The sequence below is a fragment of the Austrofundulus limnaeus genome, unplaced genomic scaffold (assembly GCF_001266775.1).
Source record: "Austrofundulus limnaeus strain Quisiro unplaced genomic scaffold, Austrofundulus_limnaeus-1.0 Scaffold74, whole genome shotgun sequence".
Classification (NCBI taxonomy): Eukaryota; Metazoa; Chordata; class Actinopteri; order Cyprinodontiformes; family Rivulidae; genus Austrofundulus; species Austrofundulus limnaeus.
In genome coordinates, this window is record NW_013952476.1 from 188,498 (window position 1) to 207,873 (window position 19,376).

At 36.4% G+C, this 19,376-nt stretch overlaps 1 protein-coding gene across 2 annotated transcripts in view; it reads left to right on the top strand.

Moving 5' to 3' along the window:
* The window catches only part of vps13b (vacuolar protein sorting 13 homolog B), a 394,105-nt gene that overhangs the window by 30,841 nt on the left and 343,888 nt on the right, over positions 1-19,376 (top strand). For both annotated transcript variants that reach the window (XM_014010833.1, XM_014010832.1), the window contains exons 5-11: positions 2,811-2,978; positions 3,278-3,459; positions 4,646-4,820; positions 9,900-10,162; positions 14,689-14,784; positions 15,599-15,721; positions 16,070-16,207. In XM_014010833.1, the coding sequence (XP_013866287.1) occupies positions 2,811-2,978; positions 3,278-3,459; positions 4,646-4,820; positions 9,900-10,162; positions 14,689-14,784; positions 15,599-15,721; positions 16,070-16,207 (1,145 nt within the window). The remainder of the gene's footprint in view (positions 1-2,810; positions 2,979-3,277; positions 3,460-4,645; positions 4,821-9,899; positions 10,163-14,688; positions 14,785-15,598; positions 15,722-16,069; positions 16,208-19,376) is intronic.

A 19,376-nucleotide genomic window follows, 5' to 3' on the forward strand; every position in this document is an offset into this window, starting at 1 on the left:
ACACACACTAATTCTCTCGGGCATCCACACACACACACTAATTCTCTCGGGCATCCACACACACACACTAATTCTCTCGGGCATCCACACACACAAGAAAACAAGGCACATACACAAAGTCAAACAAGTACATAAATACATACAGGACCGGGCACTGATGTGATGAAGAGAAACTGTGTTTGTAAGTCGAGCTTATACTCTGTCTTCCTGTAACTCTGTTTGGTCAGGCAGAAAACTTGAGGGGAATTTTCTTAATTAGATTATGCCAATATGTAATTGGGCCTGTGTACAAGAGATGGAACAGTTAAGCTACTCATGTAAATGTTTCTATTAACAGTGCTTTTTAGTTCTGCCTAATTATTGATTTTGTTATTCTCTAAGCCAGGCATGCAGATGCAGGAAGATAAACATTTGGTTTGGAAAGAAAGCAAAAGCAKTATAGGTTTATATATATTCTAAGTTGAGTCAAACATTTAAAAAGAATGAAAAATAYGATTTTCCTTGTGGTTAAGAGAAATTATTGATGAATATTTTCATATTTTATCATTAAAACTCCTAGATATTTGGAAGTATTTTTTGTTGAAATTTTGCTGTGTATGTTTTTGTTAAGGAGGTGCTGCTAACATTACAGGATTCCTCATTTTGCTGTTTAAATCTTGTCAACCCCACCCATAAATGCAACATAGAAGTATATGTTTAGATGTGTAATATGTATTAATGATGTTTGAATATTTTTAATTTAGCTTGCTGGGGTTTTTGCAGTTTAATGGCCTTTTATTTTTGAGCCAATGTGTACATAGGGTTGGCAAATTAATGAACCCTAACCMTAATGCTTTTATTGTTCATAATTTCACCACTTTAATGATGGACTTTACATAATTTAAAAAGTAGCCTATAGAAGATTAAATATAGAAGCTGGTGGGGTGGTGGTACGCCTTCTTTAATTAATGGTTGGTGAAACTATGTTAAAAAATATTTTGTATTTTCCAATAACCTGCTTTCCTTCTCACTTAAATTGGATATTTACAAATTTAAAGGGAAAGAATAAGGGATGTCCCGATCCAGATTTTTTGGCTCCCAATACCATCCGATTTTTTTAATGATTAGTCTTTCCGATACCGATTCGATAGCTTTATTTTGTTATTTCTTTCCAAGTGACAAGGTTGGTAGTATTAAAGCGAGCCCTGGTGTTCCCACCATGAGAAACATCCAGTTTGCAGATTTTGCAAGATGCAGTTTCAGCATCGTTTTCCATTGAAAAGTGTTCCACATTGTGGGCATGGTTGCATACTTGTGTGCGTCTTGACTTCTTAACGACAGTTGTAAAGCATGATGATGCTGAAAACTGTTGCGAAAACTGGATTGGCCCGATCACATGTCTAAATCCGATTCTACCCGATTTTCAAAAAATGGCCATATCTGCCACCGATACCAATACTGAGTATCTGATTGGGACATCCCTAGAAAGAATACTGCAGGTTGCATCAGTGTAATATAAATTTTACTAAAGATTTACCTTTTTCACCATTTGCTCTCTTAATTAACAAAAAAATATAGAGTAATATTGTTTGAGCTAATAAATAAATAGATTCACATGGTATGCATAATTGCTTGATTGGTGAAACCTGTTGTACAATTCATATTCCTGACTGGTCAGATAAAAAAATTACATTTATAAGTCAAGTTAAYATCAATCAGTTTTAATGCAACACACTTGCATTTATGTATGGATATCTTTTGTTTATTATTTTTTAATCCATGAATTGACCTTTATTTAATCAGGCAAATCCCACTGAGRTCACAGGTCTATTTTTAAGGGAGGCCTATTCTGTTTGACATAGCCAATAACAAGGTTCTGCGGGGTCTTAAAAAAGTCAAAAGTCTAAAATTTGAAAATCAACATTTTAGGCCTAAAGTCTTAAACACTAAGATTTTTGTCCAAGGTCTTAAATTTAATTTTGTCAAGTCTTAATTTTTTTTAAAACTTTCGATCATTCCCGAAAAGTATTGGCTGCATAAACAGAGGTTGACGTGACCTGTCTTCATGAAGTGCTAAGCTTACTACTGCTCTTGGTATGTGGTTAAACTACAWATCCTGTGATAACTGCAGGCAAAAAATGGCACAGTTTATTTACATGTTTTCAACCTCTTTGCCRCTACAACCCCCTGYATATGGGGGCTTGTTCACCCGCCCAACAAACAAAGAAGTTCAGTCATGTCCACTGCTTGTGGTTAAACATGGGAAGGTGTGGTTTCAATGAGACTTGGCTTGATATCAGTGATTTTTACACTCAGCTGGAAGTGGTCCACAGCAGTGGATATGAAGGTCTCATAGATATGACCATTTCATTAAAATAATTTAGTGTTCTTGTATTAAAATTAAATATTCTTTAATAGCTAAATTGATGACAATAAAAKGTTTCTATRWTAAAATTTCTGGGACTGTTTGAATGTTTCTGTTAATGTGTCAGTTTGATCTTAAATATCATTCCTAATGGGCTTAAAAGATCTTAAATTTTACTTACTGAAACCTGCATGAATCATGTAATAAAGAAGTAGCAACTAAAGGAAAACTAGCAACATCACACAAGAGTCTGCTTTTTTRTTATCATATAAACATGAGCTGAATGATCTGAATCTTAAAGTTGTGGTAGTTGTAGCAGAGAGTCATCCCCAACACATGCTCTGAGCACTAACAGATTAAGTGAAATCATAAATCAAAACTTTTGCATTCAACTTAACTGGTGATATGTTTTCTCAAGGAACTCTTTTGATTGTTTCCCCACATWTTTTTTCTTTTTTCTTTCCAGGTTATGTGCAGAGCCTGATTAGACGTGTGGTGAACAACGTAAACATTGTGGTGAACAACCTGATCCTGAAGTATGTTGAAGATGATATTGTTCTTTCAGTCAACATTACTTCAGCTGAGTGCTACACAGTAGATGATTTATGGGAGAGGGCCTTTATGGACATCACTGGTGAGTCATTTCTCTTTACTTTCCTTGGTAATGGAATTAACTAATAAATACACTGATATAGCCTTTATATCCTATAAGTTTGTTGTCTGTTCAGAGTAAGAGAAGTGTTTTATTTAAAAAAAACTCAATTAACTCCAAAGTCAGATAAGAGCACTGTGAGACCTGAGCAGGTGCCTCCAGAAACTTTTCTAAAGGGTGGCCAGGACAAACCTAACCAACAGCCATAAGAGATATTATTATTTTTGTTTTATAATCTTTAGATATTTGACATTAACATTTTTCTTTTGTCTTTTTTTTAGCTTCAGAATTAGTCCTGAGAAAAGTTATAAACTTTTCAGATTGCACTGTGTGCTTAGACAAGCGAAATGCCAGTGGGAAGATCGAGTTTTACCAGGATCCCCTGTTGTACAAATGCTCCTTCAGGACACGGCTGCATTTCACCTACGACAACATCAGTTCCAAGATCCCATCTGTCATCAAGGTAACTCCAAATTTTAGTCAAATTAAATCCTAGGCATCAAGATCAAGACATTGTGTTTCACATAAAAGCTGTACTAAATGCAGTCTGAAGAAATTTATTGTTTTAGCATTTCAAGTTATCTACTTTGTATTAGAGAAAAACATTGTTTGGTATGTTTGCCTTTAAATGTAAGAGTCCAATTTTTTAAAACTAATTATTTGTATGAATGTATTTGTGTTTTTAATAATTTTTTTTTTTAGGAATTTTGGGTGAACTGTGCCATATATCTGTTAACTTCATTCAGTGAAGCAGTCATGCGTATAGACATTCAGATGTTCATTAAGGTCTAGATTTAGTCAATGAAAGTAGTTATACAGTAGACCTACAATTCTCAGGAGTTTTGTTCTTCAAGCACCTGTGAASTGTGGAAAACTGCAAATTTTGCATGGGGTCAGAARAAAAGAMACCAGAATCATTTACTGCCAAGTACGTTTGCACATACCAATATGCTTTGGGTCCTGCTGCTACATAAACTTATTGAGGTGGAGAGAACAGCGATCACTCCACCTGGCACTTTCCTGGATGAGAGGGTCTGCTCTGAAAACCTGGAAGCTGTGAGTCCGGTACCAGATCACACAGTCACCGTTTCATGAAGCACAAAACAGATGGAGAAACTTGTGACTCAGTTTGCCCACGTTGGGAAGAAATCTAGGAAGACAAGGACACGGACAGGTGAAGATAGCTGTGTGCAGTACAGTGAAGTTCTGCAATGACGATGAAGAGTGCAGCTCCTCAAGTGAAAATTTCTATATTACCATGAAAACATGAAAGAAATTAAGGAAGATATTTGCAGTTTCTGTGAAATTGTGGGGATTTCCGTGAACAATTATTAGTTAGGTTCTAAGGAAATAGGTTCTAAGGAAACATCTGCGAATGACTGAGTCTGACTTTGCAGGGTTTCACTGTAAACCTGATCAACATGTAGTTCAACAAAACTCACTTGAAACATTGTGTTTTTATAGAGGTTTAGTTTCTCAGGTCCCTTAGCAAGATTTTGAGCCACGTTTATTCTTTCAGAAAGTTATACATTTCTARCTTTTTATATTTATTTTCTTGCCTACTTTTTGATGAGCAATTTAATCTATGTGCCACAAACCACATGTTAAAATGGCACAAGTAATTTAGTTTTTTCTTCACATTTTTTWAGATTCACACCATGGTGGAAAGCCTGAAGTTGTCCATAACTGACCAGCAGCTGCCCATGTTTATCCGGATTTTAGAGCTGATTATTGCCCTCTACTATGGGGAAATAGGAGGACACAAACAGAATGAGGGTGAAGAAGGAATCGGTCATGTCAGAGAGAGCGGAGCAAGTTCACCAGGTGAGTGAAGGCAAGAGGGGAAAGCCTCGTCTGTTTTGCAATGTTGTATTTATTTTAAATATGTAAAATAGGTTTTTATTTTTAACAAAGTATAAACAATATTTTGGAACTTATCAACTTTTTCCTGTAATCCAATCAGCACCAAGGTCCATGTTCATCCTTTGACTCTTGACTTTGTGCTGTTTTTTTCCTGTTTTGAAGGTTCTTTTTTTCCCAATGCCGCTGCTGTTTTTACACGTTTGCCGTTTATTTTGCCGTGCWATTTGCTTCACTTGGTTTTTCAACAGACGAAAAAGGGGTGTATAAAACTTAACATGGGTTATTTTATCAGGCCTGATAAGTTTCGGGATGTCAGATATTTAAGGCTCGTAGARAAATGAGGGTATGCTTTAAAACTTTTTCACTTTGTGCACTCTAGTGTGCAATAGTTGTAGAGTTTTCTTAATTTCCWAATGGTCTTAACATATCAAACTCTATGTGTACAAATATACAGTCTTAATTCTCAAATAACTTTTTTTGTTTCTTCATAAAGCGTTTATTCTTCATGTTWAGAAGATCAAGACACAGGTCTCTTGTTACAAGGAGCCAAATTTGGTGGAATTAAAGATGTGGACTGAGAAATGCAGGAAGCACCACAAAGTTTAGTTTTACTTTTTCCAACTTGCTCCCTGCCTCTTGGTCTGGAACTTTCACTGCGAGTTGGTGCAGCTTTCATTTTATTGTCCAAGAGTCTGTGTCATGCTGCTGCTATGCAGAACCTGTGAGAATGAATTAGTATCTCATCGCAGAAATATACAAGAGGGAACTAGATCTTGGAACCTGAGTGCCTCCAGTCCTTATTGTGTTTGAAGTAATTGACAGAGTGAAGAAGCTGAAGCGTAGCTGGGTGCAGTCGTGTCTGTGTGTGTGTGTGTGTGTGTGTGTGTGTGTGTGTGTGTGTGTGTGTGTGTGTGTGTGTGTGTGTGTGTGTGTGTGTGTGTGTGTGTGTGTGTGTGTGTGTGTGTGTGTGTGTGTGTGTTGGGATGTCCAACTGTACAATTGGAGTCTAAGAAGTAAAGCTAAGCCTTTCTGAAAATAATGAAAGTTGACATGATATTTTACTCTTGAGAAAATCTAATTTTATTTAGTTAAGACAGACATTAATATTAAATGTATTCATTTATTTTACAGTTACTTTACTCTTGAATGGTCATCTTTTCTCTAAATGTTTGCAGTTTGATCCAGGCCCCACCAGATATCAGTGTCCTTAGCCAAGACCCTGAACTCCATGCTGCCTCTGATCTGTGAATGGGTGAAAGGGACTTTTGGTGTAAAAATATTTTAGTCTTTACCACTAGAAAAGGTGCTGTAAAAGTGCAGTCCATTTATCACTTAGTTATTAATTTTGCTTTCATAAAACTATTTTTGCAGGCTGTATTTTTTGGAAACTGTTATTTGACACAACAGGTTAGAACATTTATACTGGAGTTGTGCATGGAACTTCATCAAAATCCAAATGCAASTGGTGAAGTTTGGCTCTGCTGTTTGCTGTGTGTTTGCTTCATATGTTTAATGATTTGGCTTAAATAACCTCCATCTTCTACGRCTTATCAATTGGGTTGCAGAGGTAACTGGTTCAGTAGAGAAACCCAGACCTCCCTCACTCCAGCTCCACCTGAGGGACCCCAATGTGTTCCCAGGCCAGAGAAGGTACAGAATCACTCCAGTGGGTTCTGAATCTGCCCGGGGGCCTCTTCCCAGTGGGACATGCCCGAAATGATGAATCAYCTCAAAGGACTATTTGATGCAGAGGAGCAGCAGTTCCACTCCAAGCTCTCATCTCTAAGGCTGAACCCAGCCACCCTACAATGGAAGCACATTCTGGCCGCTTATATAAGAGATCTTGTTCTTTCAGTTATGACCCAAACCTCATGAGTGTTTGAAAGGTTTTTGAGTTTGAAATGAAGGTTGAAATGTTGACTGAACAACAAATCGAGAGCAAAGCAACCCCGTCATCGCTGAGGATGAGGCCCCGATCCCTCGCTCCGTCCTACCATCACATGAGCAAGACGTCCAGATACTTGAACTCTTCTACCTGAGGCAAAGACCCAATGTCCTGTTGATGTTCTCATGGATCTATGATGCGGAGCATTTAAAGCTGAATTTGGTAACTCATAAAGATGTATTTTTTTTACATTTTTTCTTAACTGTCACTATGTCCTCCTGACAGTAGAATTCGACGCAGATAATCACAGAAAAAAAAAAATCAAGCTCCTCCCAGTGGTCCTATAGTCATTTACAGAAATACACCACTCTGTCAGAAACAACCAATCAAAGCTAGGAGGGTTGTCTTACCAGTGTCAATCACGCTGGTCTACGTGCTGCTCACACCATACCCACGCACAGCGCGTGTCCTCGTTCAAGCTCAAGACTGCAGGTGTGCTGCAGCTGCTGATGGGAAAACAAGCTAATGTTACAGAAAAACTGCCACTTTCATCAATCAGCCTTCCTGAGCTGTGTCGCTCACCAGCCTGTGGGAGTGGGGAGCGGYGGTGGAGGGAGGGACCTGTAAGGGTTGTCCACGGTTTTCATAGATTTTCCTACTGTAGCTTTAAGGTCTGCTTGTGGWTTTAAAGAAACAAAACAAACTAACTCCAGTGGTGTCACATTTGCTTTTTTACTTGTCTTAAAAAAAGAGCCAGTCAGACTGCRCTTATAGTCGAACTGAACAGGAATAGTTTTATTTCACACATGAGGACACATTTTCTGACTTCTACCTTTTTTTGGCATWGTATTTTTAAAATCTCCTTAAGCTTATTTGTTTTGATTATTTAATTTGTTATTGTACATCTAATTTAATTAACTTTCAATTCAGACGTAGCCTTTTGTCAGGATGTGAAGTGAAAACGTTTGACCAGTTAAGCTGAAAAAGTAAAAATGAAAAGAGAAAATCAGACTTAGATTCGTCAAAAAAAAAGAGAAAAAAAAAAAGAAAAAAAAGAGCTTTAACATGGGATTTCCAACTGCCAATTCATAAAGTGAAAGATTTAATTAAAATGTGTCAATTTTCACTTCTTTAGCCTCTGGGATTCCTGAACTATGACTTCACAGACAATATTGTTTTTCGCTTAGGACACGAGGCAGTAAGGAATGGGATTACACATTCTTGTGTATTGACATCAATTTCCTCTATTCTGACACAATACCAGTTTACCGGTCAGGGTACGCAGTATGTGGTGATTTGGACATCTGTGAACCTTCAAAATAAAATAAGATAAAATAAAAAAAAAGAGAAACAATAAAAGTGAAATTTTCAGGGTGGTGGAGGGGGATTTGCTCACACTCCTACCACAAACACAACAGTTTACTGGATTGGATTATTAGATCTTTGTTTTTTACTTTTGTCAAATCTAACTCTGAGCTTTTTTATGTTTATCTCCATGGTTCATATTTTATACTGTAGTCTTTTATAGTCTGAGCTAAACAAACCTGGACTGCACTGGAGATTCAGTTGCTACAAAGCAAAAGTGGCCTAAATTTGATTTAATTGTTTTTGTCTTTTGTGGTTCATATCTGCTTTTCTATGACAGTCTGAATGTTACAAATTATATTTATTTATTTTCAAATCAGACCTAGACCATATTCATGTGTGGTATCTGATGTTTTTTTAAAGTGCTCTCTGTCTGATTGACCACGTTGCATTTCATCGAACTGTTAAATCACCGAAGTAATGTATATACTAACCCAGTATTTGATTGTATAAGTATGAATAGATCGCAATGAGATCAATACTTGAGTTTCTCTCCTCTACTTTCAGTCCAATCAGCTCCTGGGCTGTGGCTGAGTCATCCTCTAATCAGAAAGTTGGAGGTTTGATTCCACTGCTATTCAGTCACATGTTGAAGTGTCCCTGGGAAAGACACTGGACCCCCTTTGCCTCTGATGTGTCCCATCAGTGTATGAATATGGTTTACGTAAGACCTACAGTCTTAGTGCTCAGTTTGTATCTAGAAGTATGACCCAGCCTCACTGCACATACATTTGTGAACATAGCTGATGTTCTTTCAGCACAGACTGAGTCCAGTCAAGGCCCTCTTCTGTCAGGATGCTCACYGTCAGACTGTGGCTCTCGTAGAAACTGCTGCAGTGCTCATGCAGCAGTGACTTCACAGTCCACATGAATAATTATTCACTTCAGTTAAGTTTATTTATATAGCACCAAGTCACAACAAGCATTGTCTCAGGGCACTGTACACACAAAAAAACAAACAAACAAAAAACAATCAATCTAAAGAAGCCAGCAGATTGTGTTGACTCTTCACTTCATCACCCATCCTCAGCAGCACATTAATAATTATACAGCTACATTAAGGAGGTGCCTCAATCTGTGTTTGACAACTGAAACACTTTCATTGGGGTCATTGGCCAATTCCTTTTTTCAGCCTTTACCAGTTCTCTGTTTGACTGATTTACTTTGTGTGCCTTCAAGTTTAAACAGATTGGACTAAATGAACTGAACTTATTTAGCTCTTTATCAAATCCCATCGTCCTCCAAAGCACTTCACACAAACATTCACACACTGATGGTGGTAAGCTACAGTGTAGCCACAGCTGCCCTGGTTCACACTGACAGAGGTGGGGTTGCCATGAACCAGTGCCACTGGACCCTCTGACCAACACCAGTAAGCAAGGCAGGCAAAGTGTCTTGCTCAAGGACACAATGAGTGAGGCAGCTGAAATGGGGGGTCGAACCAGCAACCCACCACAGCCACCCTGTGTAGTAAAACCATGCTAATGAGGTTTATATTTTTGTATCTGAGCCTTGATGTGATTTAATATATGTTTGTGGTATTTTGTTCAATTTTGGTAGTGCTTATTTATCTAGCACAATGATTTGTTTTAAAAATCCACCTTTTAGGCTGTTTAATGTTTGTTTATATGTAAATATTCCAACTTTTATTCATAAAACATTTTATGTCCATGTATATATTCAGGATTGGAATGACTAAGATTTAGTCATGATTTCCTTTTCATGTAAAACCATCTGCTCTTGTCTGTATTAAGACTAAATGAAACGTTTTTTTTTTTTCTTCTTGTCAGGGATGGATGTTGAAATGGAAAGCCTGGGATCCAGCCAGGACCTTTACATGGAATGTGGGAGTCCTGAGGAAGCAGACCAGGGTTGGATGTCCTGGGCTTGGTCCTTCGTCCCTGCCATTGTAGGTGCAGAGGAAGAAGGGGAGGAAGGTCTTTACCAGCAGAACGAGACAGGAGGCAATTCCAACAACCCTCAGCAACACACATGCAAAGACCCTGTTGTTTCCATAGGTTTTTACTGCACTAAGGCCTCCRTCACTTTCAAGGTAAATTTCATGTTTGACAAAAAAACAAAAAATCAATTATAATCCTCACGTAGCACAGCAGTGTCACAAGTTTCAGGTTAGTTCTACAYACAGTGATTGCTAATGGCTAAAGGTTATTTACATCCAAAACCAACTTACTCAATGTTTGTTCTTGCATAATAACTCATGAATAGGGCGGCTGTGGCAGAGTGGTTAGGGGAGTCGTCCTGGAACCAGAAGGTCGCTGGTTCGATCCCCCGTCCAGCTGTCTCAGTCATTGTGTCCTTGGGCAAGACACTTCACCCACCTTGCCTACTGACGGTGGTCAGAGGGTCTGGTGGCGCCGGTGCATGGCAGCCCCACCTCTGTCAGTGTGCCCCAGGGCAGCTGTGGCTACAGTGCAGTTTGTGTGTGTTTCATCAGTGTGTGAATGTGAGTGTGAATGGGTGAATGTCTGTTAGTGTAAAGTGCTTTGGGGTCCGGGAGGACTTGAAAAGCGCTCTATAAGTTCAGTACCATGAATAAATTGTTTTATATACTGTGTGTACCACATATTAATGGTTAGAGAACATTTGAATTAACTTTCTATTAATTCTGCAGTCCACTGATAATCAAGGCAGCTGTTAGTAGTGAAGTCTTTTTGTGAACTCTTCTAAATTGAAGACTAGTTATACTTTTTTATTTTGGTAATGTAGAAAAAACCCTAAAGGGCTGCAAGTTCCTTTTCACCTGTGGAAAAAAGATTAAAATCAGTCATTTAAAACATTGTCTAACCTTTAATACATATCTAACACATGGTGTGAAATAAAATTTATATGAGCATATATATACACAATATGTAGAATAGTTAATTCATGAGTTAATAACCACAAATAAACAATGAGTGTATTGGTTTTGGAAATAATTAGCCTTTATGGTTGAAGAATTAATTAGTATGTTCATTTATAGCTTAAGTATAAATCATTTTAATTATGTTTATTAATGATTAAGTAAGGCTAAATAAGGTGAAATTATTATAAAKTGTTAACTGTTTTTAGTGACCATCACTCACACATAAATACATATCTTATTGTAGTTGATTTTCATCTTGAGCTACATCTTCATCACTTTTGAGCATCTTTTTGATAAGCCTCTGGGACAATGAGGGATTCAGTTTTCTTAAATTTGTCTTCAAGTTGAAACTTTCTTAGCCTCAGTGGGTGGTAACAGGGTCAGTGGTGTACGCTTCTGTCTCAGGTCATGCTTTTAAACATTATGCATGGCACAAACACTATGTAGAAATGGGTCTGAAAGTTGAAATCCTGTGTGCTCACACAGAACTGTTGGAATTCATCTCTGTTTCCCCTCAGATACAGGCACCGCAGCTCACATTACCGGTAGTACAGAACGAGTGTTTTCCGTTTTTAGGTGTGTGTGTGTGTGTGTGTGTGTGTGTGTATATACCCCAAGTATTGTGCATGCAAGAGTTTGTGTGTGTTTTAATGTGAGGGAGAGTGTACAAGCATTTGAAAGCGTGTGATCAGTGAAAAAGTATTTCTCATGCCACAAAAACCATCGTGTTTTTCTAATGTTTAAACTGTTCCTGTATTGTTTAAGTTCTTTTAATCAATTAATTGCCACTCTTCTGGAGTAATTGCAGGCAGCTGAAAGGACTTTTTTTTTCTTAGACATACTTKTCTCTTTCCTACAAGGAAGTATTTAGTTTGAAGGAATTTTATGCCTTTGAACTGCCAATGCCTGAACTTGAGTCTGACATGAATGTGAAATCAGAGATGTATTTTTAGATTACTTACACACTGCTCCCCAGTTCTCTTTGATGAAAAATAATGGCAAAGTACTTTGACTTCTACACACATTATGCATAGTTTAGAACTGACCAGTTGTTTCCTTCTTTTGATTTGCACTCCTGCCAAACTTTCACTACAAGCCAGACTACACTGCATTTTTTTTATATAAAAACATTTCTTTAAATTATTATCCAGTAGTTTAATTTAATTTCTTACTACTTATTGTTCACTCCACCTTAGTATAATTGCATTACTTTTAAATGAAGTTAGGTTGTGTGAAGGGTAGCAGCTGTCTGTTGGTATTGCTGTCTGCGTTGGTGTTTTTTTTTTTTTTAAACATTTATGCGTCTGGCCTGTTATTTCAGGATTAGGTTTAATCACAAATGATCCACCAGGTTAGTTCAGACAGTGACACATTCTTAAGGAATTAACATGCTTACAGGTGTCTTAGTAATTATTTAGTCACAGTGCCACTGTGCACTTTGTTTTTTTTAAGCAATAGTCAATGCTCATTCATCATTATATTCAGTCTTGCAGGTTTTGTGGGGAGTACAGGGGAATTGGACCCTGCATGTGATTAAACTATCAGAATCTAAGGAGAGGAAAGGAGTGAGAATGAGAGTCTGCTCCATCAGAGTAATAAGCCACAGCTGCTTCTTGCTCTGCACCTGCTTCCTGTGTTAAAGCTGAATGGGTTGTGTTCTGGTTTACACCCACACTTTTTTTAAACTCACCTCAGAAGCTTTGCAGCCCCGTATGCTCCTCATTCCAGCCAGCTAATTTTGACCAGGTGCTCTGTATGTCTCATTCTTCACATTCACTTTATTTTTAGACCTAAGAATAATTATAAAACAAACTTTTTCCATGAATTCWTCAATTTTTCTACATGAACTACATCACGTTCAGGGTGGTCAGTGGGGTTACCCCTGGCTGAGTACACCCTGAACAGGTGGTTAGTCCCTCACACTGCTAACACAAAGACACATGAGACAAACGTGTACACACACACACACACACACACACACACACACACACACACACACACACACACACACACACACACCTAGGATTAATTTGGAAACTTGATTTAACCCAACATGCATGTTTATGGACTGTGGAAGGAAAACCCACACTCAGACTCCACACAGAATCTGACACCTTATTTCTGTCAAATACTGGTATTAACCAGCTTACGCCACTGTGCAGCCAATGATTACTACCTGCTTTTCTCATTTACAAGCAGTGTTGTATAAAGTACCTCAAAGTGATACTTGAGTAAAAGTACAAGTATCTTATCATAAAAATACTTTGGTAAAAGTTTGGTAAAAGTCTTCTCTAAAAATATTACTTGAGTAAAAGTCTTAAAGTATCTGATATTTTTGGTACTTAAGAATCAAAAGTAAATTTCTCACCCAAAATCTACTTAAGTATTAAAAGTAAAAGTACAGAGTAAAAGTGAGCAATTAGATTTTCCAAAATGACATTTATTGGGAGGTGACTTCTGAAAAAAAAAACATTTTTTCTAACAGCGTGCAGCTGTGATGGGTTGTGTACAAAGTAATACGGTGTCARAATGGTAAATATTTATACTTCTCATCCAACCACAATTAAATTCACTCTATCCAGGAGACACAATTTATCAGGATAGTATTTTTTTCTAAGTAATAACAACTCAGAATAAAATAGGAGTAACGACTTTCTACTTCTTACCTTTTTAGAAAATGTAATGAGTAGAAAGTACAGATAATTGTGTAAAAATGTAATGAGTAAAAGTAAAAAATATGCTGAAAAATAATTACTCAAGTAAAGTACAGATAACCAAAATTTCTACTTAAGTACAGTAACAAAGTATTTGTACTTAGTTACTTTACAACTTTGTTTACAAAAGGAATTAATTTTTATTTTGTCCATTTGGAATTTGTAGCGTTCTGACTTTCATTAGGCGTCTCTTCCCTAAAATTAAAACAGACTATCTTGTTGCTTATTTAATATTTTAAACTTAAATCCAATGTCTACCATATACATATTTCATTTTAAACTGTATTTTGCCTATACAGACACCTAAAACAATGAAACACGAGACGTTTTTCCAGATTTAATTTTTGTTACATTGTATTTATCATCGATTCATTACAATTTCTAGCCTGCATTTCATTTAGTTTTATTAAATTCTTCCTATTTCACTACTCTTAGCATTTTTATTACAATATAATTAATTGAATGATCCTTGAATGATCATATAGATTTAACCACAATGCATTAGTTTTAAATAAATGTGCAAAAACTCAGTTCTAGATGAGGTCATTTAATGACAGAGTCTGTAAAAAATATTGAAATAACTCGGACAATTCTAAACTTCAATCTGCAAAAACTGTCCATCTAACCAAGTTTTAAAATCGTTTATCCAGCCAAAAAAAGAGAAAAAATCTTTTGGATCTTGTTTTGAGACTGATTTACTAAACAAGAACAGAATGTGTAAGATTATTAATCTTGTTAGACAAGAAATTTGGCACAAATTAAGTGAAAAATCTGCCAATGGAGTGAGACAATTGTACTTGGTAAAATTCTTGAAATAAGAAAATAAGCTGCCTTTTGGGACTTGATCATCCTGTAAGTCCCAACTGTCCTCACCGGAGACTGTGAGGACAAAAGTCTTTGCATTTAGGTTCACCATGCTGCCAGGATAACAAAATGTGTTTTTAATGTTTTACATGTGACTCAAAGCAACAAATGAAATATTTGTCTCTGTTTTTGTCCTAGCTGACAGACACACAGTCMGAAAGCAGCTACTACAGCCCGCAGAAAGTCAAGTCCAAAGAGGTTCTGTGTCTGGAGCAAGAAGGCATCACTATCGAGGTCAGAGTCTTTACCTCACTGTGTCGTTGATGACATTAGTGCACGTGTTTTTAAGTGTTAAATTAAAAAGGATCTACGGCGCTTATGATAAAGAGAATAAATGAGCAGATTTTCAGTTTTCCAGCAACCATCTATAAAATAATTATTTTGTTGCTGTTTTTACTAAAGCTTGAGCAGCTTTGTTAAATACCATGGCTGACAGCCAATACAAAGCAGTAAATGTCTTCCTGCTGATTATTACTATWCAAATTTATTTACAATTTTAAATATTTTCTTCATTTCTTCCTTGAGATAAATTTTAAATTTGCTAAGTCACCAGTTTCCAGCTTGTTGAACATTTACTGGTTTAATGTAAAGAGGGTTGAGCTAGAATTTAAACARTTTAAAAGAAGATATTTCTTCAGAGGTTTATTCCAGATGTGAAGTTCCTGAGAATTTTTTAGTTTCTGTAACTTATATTTTTTCTGGAAAAGAGAGAGTGAGCTGTCTGAACTTGGACCAAATGTAGGGATGTTGGAAGACCGGAGGGTGACTCATTTCACAGGAGGTATAAGCCCAACAACTGGCTAAGAAAATGGCAAATGAGTGAAATAGAAATGCTGAACTGTGGCCAAATTCTTTATTTTTAATGTATGTCTGAAAGTGTCACGGAGGACATAAATGGTTGCTTTCAGCAAGTTATCTTATACGTGAATTTTTAAAAGTTTACAAATAATCTCCTGATTTTTAACATTTTAAATGGTCCTTTCTTTAAATTTACAGTAACTACAAACTGACTTTGTGTGGTTTAAACCTCCTCTGTTGTTTCTTGTAGGTGCTCATGATGGGGGAGCCCTTCTTTAATTGTCAGATTGGATTTGTGGGCTGCCGGGCACTCTGCCTGAAAGGCATCATGGGAGTTCTAGATTTTGAAGAAAATGTGAACCGACGTGAAGAGGTAAAAGAAGAGCTAMAATAAAAATCCCCACAAATACCTACATTATTGTCTCACTCTGTTGCTTAAGACGAAAATTGTCTTTACATGCAAAAGAGGTTTTTTTTCCCTTTTTTCCCAAATAAGTTTTTTTTTAGCTTTTTTTTTTCTTTTTTTGTGAGCTGCTTTGTTTAGTTCGTACAATTGTTTGCTTTTTGTGGAAAGTATTAAAAATATTTAAGTGTTTAAAAATAGATTTCGATTGAAATATGTATTGGAAAGATGGATGTTTCTATGAAATTAAGCAATCGTAAATATTTGCTCAGTTTCTTTTTGTTTTTTGTTTTTTTCTCCATGTTTCTGTCTCTGCAGGAGGCAGTGTTCCTCAGCTGTGGGGACAACCTAAAAAGTAAAGGGATGACTTATCTGACRAACTCACTGTTTGACTACCGCAGTCCAGAGAACAATGGAGTCAAAGCAGAATTCATCCTGGACTCCACTAATCACAAGGTTACAGTAAAATTCTATTCTGAGTACTCATGCAAAATACATCATTTTATTTTMTTTTCAAAAACTCTTTTAGTCCAGATATTTAAAAGCTTTTTTTGTCTTGTAGATCAAAAAGTTGATTTAAAAAAAGTCTCATTTCAGTAATGGATTCTCTTCAGATTCAGGCCTGTACAACTCCTGTTTTACAGCAGCCCTGCAGCTAAGTCAGTAAAATGTATTGCAAATCAACATGACTCAAAAACATGAATCTTGTACCTTTACCTCATCAAACACCAAGCCTCGGGTTTTAGGAGGGTTTTCAAAAACCAAACTGAATTTAGAAATGATTTCTAAAACGACACATTTTGTTCCAGCTGTTGCATCAAAGTAAAACTGTAATCAAAGTGGATAAAAGTTGTAAAATGGTCGAAGCAGATTTTGTTGTAAAGTCCTTGTTTAATTAKTTTAAAAGAAGTGGTTTTATTCCTCAGTCAGCAGTAGTTGGGGTCAAGTTTCTCATATTTTGTGGTTTTACATTAATTAATRTTCACTGCTATGACTGATAATTAATTAGTGAAAGTAAAACCGTGCACTCTTCTTTTTAAAAGACAAAATTCAACCCAAATTGTTCAATTTTCTAATTCACCACTATACTCAGGGATTTTTGGATTTTAGTGGAGTGAAGTATTTTACTAGCATTTTATCTACAAATATATAAACTAAAATCTAACATAAATATAATTTTTGTGCATTGTGTTTTTAGATGAAACAAAGCAAAATAAAAATCTTAATACTGTTGCTGTTCTAAAACAATTCGGGATGTTACATAAAACATTAATAAAAACAGAATGCAATGATTTGCAGATCTTTTAAACCCAGATTTTATTCACATTGAAACATAAGAAGCATATTAAAGAAGTTGTAACATTTTTTAAAAAGACTAATGAGGTAATTTTGAAGATGAAGTGAAAACACATCAGGTCATTTTCACCACTGTGCAGCTTTTCCTTGAACAGTCTGTCAACATGTACAGTAGAACTGAAGAGTCCAGTTGTTGGAGGGCGTCTTGTCCTGTTTTCTGCTGTAGGACTCTAGTTGTTCAGCAGTCCAGGATCCTTGCAGGAGTTTTTGCTGAAAGGGAAAATATTATGTACCAAAACTTTTATAAACTTTTCTGCATTAATGGTGCTTTTCCAGATCAGTAAGCTGTCTGTCAGAGGCATTAATGCCCCCCTATACCATCAGAGAGGCGGGCTTTTGAACTGTGACAACAGGCTGGATGGTCCCTTATCTTCTTAATATGAAAGACATGGTGTCTGGAGTTTCCAAAAAAATTTCAAATTTTGGTTCGATTGACAACAAAACAATTTTTCTCTTTGCCTCAGTCCATTATAAATTAGCTTTAGCCCAAAAATTGTTCATGTGACTTCTTTTTCATGATAGAGCTTTAACTGGCTTTTGTGGACGGCGCAGCGAACTGTGTTTAGACGATGTTTCTAAGTCCATGCTGTGATATCCAGAACAGAACCAGACCTGTTTTAATGCAGTGCTCCCTGAGGGCCTGAAGATCAGAATGATCATCATTTCAGCCTCTAAGCTCAGAGACTTCTACAGATTATTAAAATATGTTGATGACATTATGAACTGTAGATGATCAGATATTCAATGTTTTACCAATTTTGTGTTGAATATTGTTCTCAAATTGTTGTGTTTTTAAATGGTTTTTTGGAAAGTGGCGAACCTCTGCCCATTCTGATACATTCAGACTTCCTAAAATTTTCTTTTCAATATGTTATGTTCCACTGTAAACAGAATTCGGGTCTGTAAAATTTTCAAATCATTATTTTACACAACATCCCAACTTTTTTGCAATTAGGGTTGTATTTGTTAGTAACACTTTTTTTGTTTTTCTGTTTTTTTCTTCGTTTCCTCCTCCAAACTGTTTATTTATTTTTTAACTCACTCATTTACTTCCTGGAATGCTGCAGCTATCTGAGTGGTAGTTTTAAGACATAGTTCCTGATAAGTCTGAAGTGTTGAAACTACCTAAAAATGTTGATTACCCTTAATAAAGCAGTTGTTTGGACATCAGTTAATCCAGGCATCCATCCATTCATTCAGTCATTCGTTCGTTTATTTTTGAAAGTCTAAAGACAAAAGGTTTTGGCGTTAATTAATCATCAGATTTGGCAGTGGAGTGGGCTTTGATCCAGAAGCTTGTCAAAGCTATTAGAGACCTCAAACAAATATTACTCATTAACCTGTCTCCCTGATAAGGCTCTCCTGAAATCTCTGTTTAGCTAAACTTTAAGTAAATTAGGTTTGGTGGGTTGAATGTGTTAACGTCTTTGAGTTCTACCAGTGGTTTGTTGTGCAGAAGAATTGTAGCTTTCTAATAGCACCCATTATGGGGTCAGTGGTTCTTGACCTGCWGACTAAAAGCACACTACTAAATAGTAGACCAACACATACATGAAAAGTTGGTGGCTTTTCTACATTTAAGCTTGTAATACTTTAGTAAGCACATTTTAACAATAGCTCAGTGACACACAGCTTCAGCAGTTAATATTAGCAAGTTTGTTCGAACAGGAAATAAACACTGCTTTTTAAAAATGATCATTTATGCTTTTTATTGTTTTCTTGCAGCTTGCTTATCTTAAAGGGCCTACATTATGTGTTTCTTAGGCATATATTTAAATACTATACTTGAATAAAGTATCTATGTCACCTTTAGCTGTTATTAAAATGCTGTTTTTTTTTTTTTTGTTTAAATAGAAAAATAAACTTCTCATCACTTCCGCTTCTAAACACCTTGAAATTGGCCTCTGTCTCTGTAAGAACCTCCTTCTGCTTCTGTTCCGTCCTGTTCGGTGGTGGAGGGTGGAGTTTGCACGTGGGGGCCGCGTGCTCTGCCATGAGGAAGTTCGGCTTAAAGACACGTCCCAGGGGCGTTTCTGGTGCCCACCTGTTAATTTTGCTCCTCAGCATGGCTGCCTAAATAATACTGCAGAATTTCTCAAACATACATGAATGAGGCAGAGCAAGGCTTTGGGCGTGTTTTTTTATGAGAGTATAACATAACATGATATAAAACTCAAAAAAGTTGATTTTACATGATAAAGCCCCTTTAAGATATAAAAGTCAGCATAATTTTGGTGCTTTAAAACTTATCTATTCTTGTATTTATAAG